At 50.2% G+C, this 13,008-nt stretch overlaps 4 protein-coding genes across 4 annotated transcripts; 3 read left to right on the top strand and 1 right to left on the bottom strand.

Annotated features, from left to right (window-relative positions):
• Positions 1-1,304: 1,304 nt before the first annotated feature.
• PHATRDRAFT_14202 (predicted protein) lies at positions 1,305-2,456 on the top strand (the record flags this gene model as incomplete). Its single annotated transcript, XM_002182062.1, has 2 exons — positions 1,305-2,041; positions 2,258-2,456. Coding segments are annotated over 2 exons (936 nt in total), but the record flags the coding sequence as incomplete, so codon positions are not given.
• A 1,083-nt stretch (positions 2,457-3,539) lies between these two features.
• PHATRDRAFT_47710 (predicted protein) lies at positions 3,540-6,806 on the top strand (the record flags this gene model as incomplete). The annotated part of the gene is made up of 1 exon (XM_002182061.1): positions 3,540-6,806. The coding sequence occupies exon 1, from the start codon at positions 3,681-3,683 to the stop codon at positions 6,804-6,806; it is 3,126 nt and encodes a 1,041-aa protein (XP_002182097.1). The 5' UTR covers positions 3,540-3,680.
• Positions 6,807-6,966: 160 nt separating this feature from the next.
• On the bottom strand, positions 6,967-7,962 carry PHATRDRAFT_37989 (predicted protein; the record flags this gene model as incomplete). Its single annotated transcript, XM_002181903.1, has 1 exon — positions 6,967-7,962. The coding sequence occupies one exon, from the start codon at positions 7,960-7,962 to the stop codon at positions 6,967-6,969; it is 996 nt and encodes a 331-aa protein (XP_002181939.1).
• An 861-nt stretch (positions 7,963-8,823) lies between these two features.
• PHATRDRAFT_47709 (predicted protein) lies at positions 8,824-12,735 on the top strand (the record flags this gene model as incomplete). Its single annotated transcript, XM_002182060.1, has 4 exons — positions 8,824-9,229; positions 9,315-9,837; positions 9,861-10,209; positions 10,290-12,735. Exons 1-4 carry the CDS (start codon positions 8,957-8,959, stop codon positions 12,733-12,735), a joined length of 3,591 nt encoding a protein of 1,196 aa, XP_002182096.1. The 5' UTR covers positions 8,824-8,956.
• Positions 12,736-13,008: the final 273 nt, after the last annotated feature.

The following is a 13,008-nucleotide window of genomic DNA, read 5'->3' as shown; positions in this document are numbered from 1 at the left end:
GATCCTCCAAAGACCACAACAGAAGCGGAAGTCAATCAGACAGTTCTGAGCGCGACCATGTCAAGAAAAACGAGGAAGGATTCGGGTTTGACGGCTACGAACCCGAGACTGATGAACAGCGGTTTCAGGGTTTGTGGCCATCGATTGTCGCAACGAGTCGTTACTCGGCTCTGGTTTTGCCACCCGCTTGCAAGCTGCTTGAAAAGCCCAAACGATCAGCTGTGCGGTCAAAAACGAGTATCGCAGAACACAAACAACAGCATCCATCAACGGAGAATCTGGTCGACGGACGAAGCACAACTGCTAATAAGTATAGCGGTGATGATGGCGACGATGATGACAATCCGGCAGAGCGGTTGCAAACCTATTGGAGACACCTTCTTCACTTTTTACGGTCTGTTTTTACCTATGACTATGCGGGAGCAGGATACTCGTTGATATTTTGGATGCAGGGGATTCAGAAATATCGGGAAACCAATATTCATGGCGGTTTTGCCGGTGAGTCCGAACAGCTTGAAGCCGTTCGGGAGGCTGACCTTGCCAGCGTGGACAGTTGCATCGTGCATATGAAGGATCATCCACGTACACAGCGCACGGCAGTCCCGGCAAGTATTGTTACAGATCCGCATGTGTCGAACTCATCCCAGGGTTTAAAAACTGGCAGTCTGTCGGGTACTCCGGAAGAACGCAACGTTATCGTGTCGACAAAGCTTTCGCCTTTAGCAGAGGAAACGAAGGATTCTCTAACCGCATCATCGTCATCGGAGGTTTCAATTTTTCCAGAGAAATTTCACAGAGCACACATTGAAAAACGACCGAGCGACTTATCGAGTGTAAACAGTGATCTCGATGGTTCGAGCAGTGACTTCAGTGTTGGCGGGGAGTCATATTCGTCAAGCAGGGATCATTCCAGTGTACCGCCGCAACTTCCGTTATCGTATTCACCACTGAGACAGCACAGTACGTCTTCTGGTAAACGCCGAGATGCACTGGAAGCGTACAGGTTGCCGATGAAAGCGCGTAGTGCCAGCATCGGGGATGAGCCTGAACACGAAAAGGGACAGCCACCGTCAACGCCTCAACGGACAAGATCAGACGATATCATGTTGACACCGCCAATGCAGTCGGAAAATCATAGGGAATCAATTCTACGTCAAAAAGGATCACCCTCACACTCGCAAAAAGGATGCTCGGAACGTTTCTTTTTCGAAACGGCGAATTCGCGCGATTCTCTCAAACGTATGTCCGCAGAAGCCACCCTGCCAGACAAAAACGGCTACGTCCTGGGCGATGACCTTTTGCCTGATTTTTCCAAATGGACTCCGCTGCTGGTATTTGTCAACTCTCGTGCTGGTCCGCAGCAAGGGCACTTGCTAATTACGCAACTTCGAAGACTCTTGAATCCAATCCAAATTTGGGATCTAGCCAATGGTGGGCCGGATCCTGTGTTGGACAGCTTTTGCGCCTTTACACGTCTGAGAATTCTGGTGTGTGGTGGTGACGGTACCGTCGCATGGATTATTAGTGCACTCGAGGGTTTGAATCTCCAACGCAAGTGGCCACCCATTGCCATTCTTCCCTTGGGGACGGGCAATGACTTGGCACGTATTCACGGGTGGGGTGGTGGCTACAACAACGAATCGCTCATCACGATCCTGGAGCAGATTTCTGAATCATACGTTTCCTTGTTGGATCGCTGGGAAGTGACGATCGAAGACGTTTCAAAAAAGAAAAAGGAGACGAAATCGTTTTTCAATTACTTGGGCGTTGGCGCAGACGCACAGGCGGCGTTGCAAGTACATTATTTACGAGAGTCCCGCCCGGAGTGGTTTTTTTCTCGTCTTGTCAACAAAGCTTGGTACGGAGTTTTTGGGGCCGAGGACATTCTGAAAGCCACGTCCGTCAACGTTCGGAAAGATATTACACTGATTGCCGACGGTGTGGAGGTGCTGTTACCGCCCGACTCGCAAGGAATCATTGTCATGAACATTGATTCGTACGCCGGAGGAGTGCCGCTGTGGTCTCACGGCTTCAAAGCGGAGTCGAGCGGGCCGACGGTGCCCTCTCTATCATTTCGACGAACCCAAAGTATGGACGAGTTCCGCAATCGTCGAACACACGTGTCCTCGCTCTTCCCGGCACATCAGCGTCAACGAGAAAATGCTGTGGGTATGGAACGAGTCGACAGTATGGACGATTTGCATCAATTGTCGGAAGAAGACCGCTTTGCCCACGTAACCGCTTGCAACATGCCCAGTTCCTGTCAGGACGGAATCTTGGAAATTGTTTCTATTCGTGGCGCATTTCATTTGGGTCAAATCAAGGTTGGTTTAAGCAATGCCCAGCGGCTTTGTCAATGCCGCGAAGCCACGATTCAGATTAGGCAGAAAATGGCAGTCCAAGTTGATGGCGAACCCTGGCGGCAGAGTGCGTGTACGCTTCGTGTAAAGCGCAAACGTGATCACGCGAGTATGCTGCACCGTTCCGCCGACGACGGCGGTGTCGAAACGGAAATGTCGAAATTGCTCGACTGGGCCGAGGAGCGGCAGCTCGTCGATCGTCAGGTCCACACAATTTTGATGAAGGAGTTCAGCCGGCGGATCGAGTCGCACACGCGGCAGCGGCGATCGCGGTCGCAGGATAATTTGCTGTTTCATAATTTGAAACGCGCGATCGGGTCGACCAAGCATATCCCAGCCTTGTCCGGGAATCATTGGAGTAGCCATGGAGATGGCACTGGGTTTTAGGGAGGGTGGATCTTAAACCGTGATCTTGTTTTCGGAAAGTTAATGTTTTCGTGCCGTGTTGTATGGTGCAGAGTTGCGTTATTCTGTCTATCGTCTTAGTCGGCTTTACAGTTAGTCAGCTAACGCAGCTTAAATTGTAAGTTTGAATTTTGTTGCAATATCGTTGCTTGGTGTGTCTGTTTTTATATATTGTGCTCGCGGAGTTGGAGTAATGACACAGTTACGATCGTTTCCAGCCCCTCGAACGGTTCGCGGCACGGATTTTCATGCCCAAAGAGCGACTCTGACCAGGATGTCACGGGTGAAGTTGACGATACAATTTGTCTGAGCAAGGGTACTTAGGTATACTTCGAAGTTGTCTGAATTTAAATTGCAACTACCTACCTACTTTGGGACATAGATACGCTGGGGTACACCGGAATATGGCGTTGTATGTGACTCTGTGGGAGTGAGGTTCGCAGTCGATACTATTATAATCGATTTGTGTTCTCTTGTTTAAGTGTCACGCGCCTACACGTTCACTTATATCGGAAAATCTCAGCCCGAGGGTTCTCAGCGCTATACTCGCATAGATGTGGGAACCTTCCAGCCGCCCACATCTTAGTGTCACTTACGGTTCGCTTGCGATCCGCGCGCCAGGGAATCGTCGAAATTTCTGCGGAAGGTCGTCCCCGCCTTACTGGGAGGAACACGTGCACACACTGGCAAGACTAGTTCCCCTCTTTGGACAGCGAAGGACCTCCGTATCCTTTCTCCGATCTTGATCGTTCATAAGGAATCGTGCCTGGATTACTTTGGGCGTGAGTGGAAATAGCGACGGGCCAAACGCATCCCAATAGTGACGGGTACCGTGGGAGTATTGGGGTGAGTGAGTGAACGAGTGAGGGAAGGATCTAGTGTCAAACCGAAAAGGCGCGTTCGGCTAACGGCACAATGCATCCGCGACGCGGTATGTTCGACGATTCGAGACGTCTTCCACCGACGTCTAGTTCAACCTTGTCCCGATCGACTCAGCGAAACGGTGGGAAAGAATGGCGGAAGGAACCGCGTGCCGATGTGGACGACAGGATCCAGGACGACTTTCCCACGCCGCCCGTTACCCCGGAGAGTTCTGCCGGGGGTTCACCGCCTCAAAACTTAACGAGCTCGACAATGAATCGAGAAAGGAGACAGTCCAAGGCAGCCTATAGTAGAGCAACGGGACCGTTTGTCGGGTCGCCCGGAAGCGCCAGTCCCTCGCACGCCAACGCCTTTTCTCCGAAAGAGATGAGGAAGGAACCAATTATAGTAAAAGGGCAGCAGCAGCGAAGCGAGAAATTGGATGCGACGGTGAGGAGCCCGAACACTGCTTCGGACACCGTCCTGGGACGACTTTACGAAGCGGTCGACCAAGTATGCGCGCCGCGCACCTCTTCCCCGACGGCAATTGTCGACTACACCACGCCGGAAAGAACCGAAGAGGTGCGCCAACGGCTCACGTTCGAAAGAGAATGCGGGACGTCGCCGGTGGACGACGGAGATGACTCTGCTGGGCGATCGCGCACAACCAGTTTTTTAGACTACCTTACGGGGGGGACGGCGGGGACTACGATCGCCGACGCTGACGACCAAGGCTTTGATCTCCTACTCGACGAAAGCAACTCGCAGCCTTTCAGCGATACGAGAGAGAAGGATGTTGGAAGGCAGCGCCAGCGCACGCTGAAAGCAACGCGCCGTGGCAACAAAAGTGGACCAAATACCAATGCCACAGCAACTCTGGCGCAATCATTTTCTGCTGCCCTAGCGTTTTACCAAGGCTCGTCATCCCCACCGAGATCACCACTTAAGACGAATAACAATCTTCCCATGCGCAAAATCAAATCAGCAGCCAAAGCCGCTTTGGCTGTCAAGGCATTGAACACCAAGAAGGCAATTGCGTACCAGGAAGCTGCCCACACCAAACATACATCGTCTACCAGCAATGGAAGTGCTGCACATGCCCGAGCCACCGCTGCGGACGAGACCACCATTTCAGCGGTAGTGATGGCTTTGGATAACAGTGTGGAAACACTGCGATCTCCCTCAGGAACGATGGTGAAACAGACCAACGAAGAGACGGAAGCCCATGTCAAGCAAGTCTTGGTGGCTTTTAAAGGAGCAGCCAAGGGACCATTGAGCAGTATTTCGGAGGAAGAAATCATGTCTCGGGAGTCGGCAGAGTTCAAGGTTCACGTATCGGGCGAAACAGCGAACGTTTGGGGCGACAGCGGTTTGATCGAAGTGGAAATGATCGATGAGGTAGAAGAAGACAAAGCCTACCCGATTGATTCGGTGCAAAACAATCTCACGAGTGAAGCAACACCTTCTTCGATGGCCGAAATTGCATCTGGTGGAGACGAGATAGGCGATCGATATTCATCAAACACAGCGAGTGCATCGTCCACGTTTCGCTCCAGAGTACAGCAAGTAGATTCCAATTCGGATCTACCGACAAGACTGCTTCGCAAAAATAGACCTTGGAAGACTAAGCCTTGGAGGAGTACTAGCGGGCTGTTCAAGACCAACTCATTTGTTGCGAGCAAGATTGGAGAAACGAAACAGGACGATCCTGTAACGTCACAAAAGTCCAAGTCAATATCGGGTGGAAAACCACAGTGGAAAATTGCCGTCGACGCTGAATCTGGTCGTACATATTACTACCATCGAATTTCACGTGTGACTTCCTGGACAAAGCCACCTGACGGTGAAGTGGGTATTGAAGTTGAAACCCAAAGTAAAAACGAAAGTTGCAAGGATGTGGCAAAACCAGATTTCGATAATGTCGTATGGCAGAAAAAGGAAGAAATTTCTGCATTGCTCGAAACGTTGACTCCTTCTGACTACGAGAATGCGAGACGATTAATGGTGCGGTATAGTGGGAACGAGGACGAGTTGCTAGCGCAGCTACGTAATTTGGCCCAGTCCCAGCCTTTCGATGAGTCCTCGGTCAATGCTGGAGAATCTGCTAGTTTCGACAACGCATTGGATACTGATATAGCACTTTCGAGGCCGACGAGTATGAAGTCTCGCACTGTGACATTGTCTAGTTTAAAAAGTGGGACCAGCGTCTCTACGAGAGTCTCCGAACAGACTGACGTGATACGGAACACCGCAAATGGACGTCGCCGCGGTTCGAACAAGATGGAAAGCGACAGTTCTGTCACGAGCATCTCGAGTCAACATGATGACATTTGGAGACCCGGTGCACGTATTCCATACTCGGGAAAGCCATTACGTATGGATCGCATTCCGAGCCGAATTCCTGTTCCGCGCGTACGTGAACTCGTGGCGGAAGATCTCTCCTCGCCAAAGGGCTTCCGCATTAGCCAAAAGATAAGCGTTGCCCACAATTCTCAGCCCACAATTTCCAGGAGAGTAAAGTCCCTTTCTCCCCCGGAAGGAAATGAAAATACAGGCTCAAAGGATGATTTAAAACAGACGGATGAAATCAAAGACTTCGATTCCATGGGTTTGAATGACGACATTTCCGCATTGAGCATGGCTGATATCGACTACCCAGGACACAGAATCTGTGACACTCACGGAGCCCGTCGCCGCCCGGTTGATGATGTGTTTGCACGTAAAGAATCACATTTGGTGGCAGCGCAGTCCGGCGGAACTCTTCACTCCAAGCAACCTGTAACGGGCTCCCCAGCACATCGATGGACTCAAGCACAGTTAGATGGCTTTATTGCGCTGAACGACTGGGACGCGGTAGCGAAGCATATTTCCCAAGTCCAAGGCACTAATAGGAAAGTTAAGACTGAGAAGAATGCTGTGGCTTTTCATTCAAGGATCGCATTTGAAATGCAACAAGAGCCGCTGGTTCAACGCAGCCAGTATGATGAAGTGAACGGCGGTCACGTACAAAAGCGTCTCGGAGGGCGCTTTCAACGGCGACATGACGGCATGCACTCCGCTTCAAGCCGAGATATGTCTTCTGTTGATGATACAGACGCGTTCAGCACGGTGAGCGAATACGCGGAAGAACGACGGAGACGTTCCAACAGGATACGACGAGCTACGAGAGGATTTCATTGAAATTGAGAAGGGCTTAAATTTTGTAAAATATGATCCGCCCTTGCTTGGGTATTGATAGCGCTTTCCATTGTCAACATCAACAATCAGTCTATCGCCCATCGTACAGATTGTCATAAATGTCAGCCTTTGGTATTGGCGTTGTGTGATTGCAACATCGAGATTAGTTTCTTGAAGGTCCCTGAGCTGGTGGTGGCTTCTTCCACCACGAGTCGTCCTCTTCCCCACTTACTGCTCCTCTCTCCATTTGCTCATCTTGACCACGTTCCATTTTATTGGATACTACCACCGGTTTGACAGTGAGTGGTTGGTCATACACGAGCTCATAGTCCTGCTGAGCCGACATGCACCCCATCGCGAGAATCTTAACTGACCAAATCCCACGCCAGCAAATTCGTACACACTGAAAGCATGCGCGACTAGCCCGTCCAGCCTCGCCACTGCATTCCTGCGCTCCTTCAGAATCCGGGGCACAGCAACCAACGAGGCAAGATGAACAGCGTAAACAAATGGCGCAACCACACAACTGTGCGGCCAATCGCGAAAAGAATCTGATACACGAATTGACCCGATGCTCGGTTGGATCTGTTCCCAGATTGTATTCGTCCTTAATCAATCGGCGAGTCACTTGAAAGGCGCAGCAGGTTGACCAAATTCCAGCGAGACATGTAACTTCAGCACAGAGAAAGAGATTAGGGCAGTCCTGTTCACCGTACGTGCCGGCTTCAATCGTGATCGGCGCTCCCGGACAACGCCGAGCACAGCACTGTGGACCATCGTGCATCCCTTGCCACAACTTGTACTTGGTCATGTCTCCCTTCAAAGCTTTCCGACGCATGTGCCATTGCCCACACGGTGTACATGCCGTATACAGCAAGCACTTCAGCGGTCGTTTCAGCGGAGCGGACAGCATGGAAATTTGCCAACCACCACCAGGGGGATCCGTTTCCGGTCCGGCAGGAAAGCAGAACACGAGTGGAAATGCCAGCGGCGAACCCATGAGCCAAATACAGTCGGCGCAGTACTCCATAGCTGGATTTACGGCTTCCAGGCCATCGGCAATCGCCCCGAAGGCACCATTGCAACCACATCCGTTGGTCCAGCAATCGCAGCAGACGCCGCTCACGCACTTTTGACCGGCTTCCATTACCCCACTCATGTTGATCTGCGCGCTTCAGTTGTTTTCGCCGACTTTTTTGCTATACGGCGGAGGGCAACTTTGGTTGTACTCCGTGGGAAGACAAAGACGTAAACGGAATTCGGGCGTAAGGATTGGAAAAAGGGCTTGTGATTGTTGTCTTTCGAAAGGACCGCCAAAATGTGAGCCGACAAGGTCACGTTGAATTCGAAGAGTCATTTTCCCTAAGGTTGAGGATATGTGATGAAGAATCTGGAGTTCTGTAAAACCGAAAACGAACCACGCAAATCCGCCCGGCCACGCAGAGCCAGAGACAGAGTTAGAATGGTTGTATAGCATGGCCAGGCAAGGAATATAAAATTCCGATACTCATCAATTTACATTGACACGTGAATGAGTGCGTCCGTGTCGCACGTCTTTTGCACCTTTCTAACTGTAAAATAGAGATCAATGGTTGTTTACCAATTTTTTACCGCTCGGCCAATGTATTCGAGGAGAGTGGGAAAAAGGATGCGAGTGCTAGTTGGATCTGGTTTGTGTGCGCAATGCCCGCTCGCGGTTTCAAACGAGCGTTTTATTAAATCTGGAAAGGCAAAAAAGAGGCAGAATTTTTGCAGTGAAGAGTATACGGAGCAGCTCTCTAGCTGGTGAGGTCATCATTGGGTTATTCGTTTATAATCCAAACTATTTGCTGTGAATAAAAGGAAGGAACCAAAAACATTACCCCTATCGAATTTCTTGAAATGAAGTCAAGATCCGGCGGGTTGCAGTAAAAGGTTCTTGGTACTTCCAAATCGGAACCATTATTCCAAAAGAGAATACAATGACTTCCAGATGACTACCTATAAATAGGGTCATTTCCTTCATAGGCAATCAATCAAGAAACCAGCTGCTTACGAACTACTGAATTTCATAGCCAAAGGTGTTCGTACCAGGATGACCCCAACAAAAAAATCCTGCGGGTCCCACAAAGTAACAACTCTTCGTCGGACAATTCGAGACAGAGCCAACAAAGATGGACACCAGTAGCTTTAGTGACCCCCTCGACGACGATTCGATTTCTGTAGACTACTCTTCGACAGGAACTAACACCGAAAGCGACCGTCATGCCAAGTCTGACGAACGCGACGAAACCAAGGAAGTGCAAAGGTTGGCTTCTTCAGAGACGGCTCATATTCGTTTCTGGCGACTTGTGGTTGTGGCTCTACTGCTCATATCAGGAACAGTGCTTTCTACGTTCACATACATTTTCTTAAAGGGTCAAGAGAAAGACGATTATGGAGATGCGGTAAGATCTATCGGTAGCAGCTGTTGACAGTCCACTCAAACTTCCTGTTGGTCTCACCATGCTTTCCTATTGCTGTCAATCAAAGTACTACCTCTTTGTGAACTCTGTTCGTGACATCACCCAATTTCGAGTAGTAAATATGTTTGATGCTATCCAAGGATTAGGAGAAACACTCACAGCGCATGCCGTCAATCGGAACTTGACATTTCCGTTTGTCACTTTACCCATGTTCGAAGTCGCCGGACAACACGCGCGAACTCAGTCGCGGAATGAGCTTCTTTCCTTTGCGCCTTTTGTCGGGGGAGACGAAAAAGAAGCATGGGAGCGATATGCATTGGAGAACCAGGGATGGATTGAACAGGGCCGTGAGATTAGGCTGGAGAGCGATCAAAATGCTCAGGTAACGTCGTTCGTTGAAGGGTCTATTCCTACCAATATAGTCGAGTTTACAGCATCTGGAGACGTAGGGCTAGCTCCTCCAGGACGTGATTCCTATTCGCCCGTTTGGCAGATGTCTCCTGTCCCATTCTCAACCGTGTCCTTGAATTTTAACCTACAAACATTTGCTCCCGCCAAGCTCGTGATGGACGCTGTGGAAATCTTGAAAGGTACGTTGAGACTCAAACAGCAGCTTTCGTCGATTTTTTTGTGATCGTCTCACACCTCCCCACCCGAACCCGCGCCATAGATTCTGTTCTAAGCGTGGTAGCGAACAATTCACAAAACTCGAGATTGGTGTTGACCGAAAAGGACCACACTGCTTTCCACGAACAGTTTGTTACTAGTAAAGGCGATGGCAGCCTTCAAGTACAACCCCACGCATCCATGTTCACTCCAGTATACGAGGAACTAGGGAACCGTGATTCAAAAATTGTTGGGGTCATTTCCAGCGTAATCGCTTTTGATGCATTCATGGCTGACCTGCTACCCGATAAAGTGAGGGGTATATACTCAGTCATGAAAAATACATGTGGACAACAGTGAGTGCCGAAAGTACAATATTTGCTGCATTTATCATTTGTCCGCAATTGTTTGTGTGCTTACACAGTGCGTATGACAGATTCTCGTACGAGCTGACGGGTAATCGCGCAATATATCTTGGCAATGGTGATCAGCATGAAACCGCCTTCAACAAATACGAAGTTGTGATTCCCTTCGATGCCTATCGCGATCCCGATCTTGCCGCCATCACGGAGAAGCATTGTCGGTATTCCCTACACATGTATCCCAGCCAGCAATTCGCTCAGGGATACGAGTCCAACCTTCCCATTGTTTTCACGTCGCTCGTAGCAGCCACCTTTTTTCTTATGGCCTTGACATTTCTGGTTTACGACCGCTTTGTCTACCGCCGGAACATCAAAGTGGTAGATGCTGCTGCTCGATCTAATGCCATAGTGTCATCATTATTTCCCTCCAACGTCCGTGAGCGTTTGTTCGAAGACGCAAAGGCAAGAAGCGATGTCAACCAGGCTGCTCACTCACGTCTCAAAACATTTCTGCACGGCGGCGACATTCCTGAAACCGCCATTAGTGATGCGAACGAGATTAACGGGAATTTTTTCAAGAGCAAGCCTATTGCGGAGCTCTTCCCGCAAACAACTATCATGTTTGGTGACATCAGTGGTTTCACGGCATGGAGCTCCTCGCGAGAGCCCACACAGGTTTTCCAGCTCCTCGAGACTTTGTACCACTCCTTTGACGAGATTGCCAAGAAACGCCGCGTCTTCAAGGTAGAGACGGTCGGCGACTGCTATGTTGCGGTTGCTGGACTACCTGACCCCCGCAAAGACCATGCAGTAGTAATGGCGCGCTTTGCCAAAGACTGCATGCACCGAATGCACTCAATGACGAGAAAGCTGGAAGTCTCTCTGGGCCCAGACACGACAGATTTGTCTCTTCGCATCGGATTGCACAGTGGACCCGTGACTGCCGGCGTGTTACGAGGGGAGCGGTCCCGCTTCCAGCTCTTTGGGGACACTATGAATACGGCCGCAAGAATGGAAAGCAATGGCATTCGCGGTCGCATTCAAATCTCACAAGAGACGGCCGATCTAATCGTAGCTGCTGGTAAGGCGCATTGGTTCGTTGCGCGCGAGGATACAATCGTAGCTAAAGGTAAAGGTGAGCTCAAGACGTTTTGGCTTGCACTCGGAGATGGGGGAAAGACAAAATCGACGACAGATACAACGCACAGCAGTGATGATGTTTCCTCGCCCAATCACAATAGTTCCATGATTCTGGATGGGCTGATGGTGACGAGCGCCGAAAGCGATCAGCAAGTCAACACCCTCATGTCCAACAAGACTTCGCGTCTGATCGACTGGAATGTGGATGTCCTGTCACGGTTGATCAAGCAAATAATTGCGCAACGCAAGGCTTCCAGCTCGCCGACGAAGGACTCGACCAAAAAGCACTTCTGTCCCGGCGACAACAGAGGAGCCGCGACCACGGTGCTGGACGAAGTGACAGAGATTTTGGCCCTTCCAGAGTTCGACGCGGAGGCTGCCAGGCGTCAGCAGGATCCACAGAATATTGAGCTGAACGCGAACATTACCACGCAACTCCAGCAGTATGTGTCCAACGTTTCTGCCATGTACCAAAACAACCCCTTTCATAACTTTGAGCACGCATCGCACGTGACAATGTCGGTAGTGAAGCTACTGTCCCGAATTGTGGCACCAGTGGACGTGGTTGTGTCGGACGGGAAGAACCAAAAGCGCTCCATCGCTTCCAAGCTGCATGACCATACGTATGGCATCACATCGGATCCATTGACCCAGTTTGCGTGCGTCTTTTCGGCACTCATCCACGACGTCGACCACAGTGGAGTTCCCAATGTGCAGCTGGTAAAAGAGCACAGCAAAATCGCCAAATTCTATCAGGGGAGGAGTGTCGCCGAGCAGAATTCTGTAGATCTGGCCTGGGAACTACTACTGGACGAGAGTTTTGATGACCTGCGAGCCGCTATCTTCGCCACCGACGGGGAAAAAGCCCGGTTCCGACAGCTGGTGGTCAACTCCGTCATGGCTACTGACATCATGGACCCGGATTTCAAGGCCATCCGAAACGCTCGCTGGGAGAAGGCCTTTACAAAGTGTCCCAACCTGGAGGAAGATGCGAAACAAGCGACGAACCGCAAGGCGACGATTGTGATCGAGCACATGATTCAGGCCTCCGATGTCGCGCACACGATGCAGCACTGGCACATTTACCGCAAATGGAACGAGCGTCTTTTCATGGAGATGTACCAGGCCTTTAAAAGCGGTCGAGCTGAAAAGAGCCCAGAAACGTTTTGGTACAAAGGCGAGCTCGGATTTTTCGATTTCTATATCATTCCGCTGGCTATGAAGTTGAAGGATTGCGGTGTGTTCGGAGTGTCGAGTGACGAGTACCTGAATTACGCTACGCGCAACCGCAAGGAATGGGAAGATCGCGGTCAGGAAGTGGTTCGTGAAATGATGGAAAAAATCGGATTTGGTTCAATGGATTCTGAAACTATGAAATGAATTGCAAGAGGACGGGACCAGTGGCTCTCTCTAACATTGTTAGATTTTTCGTCGTCGCCTGACTTGGGTTTTGACCCATAACATAATCGTGACTGAAAGCCGTATTTTACACGTACCGCCTATTAATTGATGGTCTTCAGACATCCGACATTTATCCTCGTCATATCTAAGAGTAAGAGTAGGATTCGTTGGTTCTGCTCCTCCCTCCCATTGTTGTTCCAAATTTGGTCTGTTCGTTTTCGGGGTCTCAAAATTTGAATACCCGGAGAGTTG

This window comes from Phaeodactylum tricornutum, chromosome 14, assembly GCF_000150955.2.
Source record: "Phaeodactylum tricornutum CCAP 1055/1 chromosome 14, whole genome shotgun sequence".
In the NCBI taxonomy this organism is placed as follows: Eukaryota; Bacillariophyta; class Bacillariophyceae; order Surirellales; family Neidiaceae; genus Phaeodactylum; species Phaeodactylum tricornutum.
The sequence above is the reverse complement of the archived record's forward strand: the minus strand, read 5'-3'. Positions and strand labels throughout refer to the sequence as shown.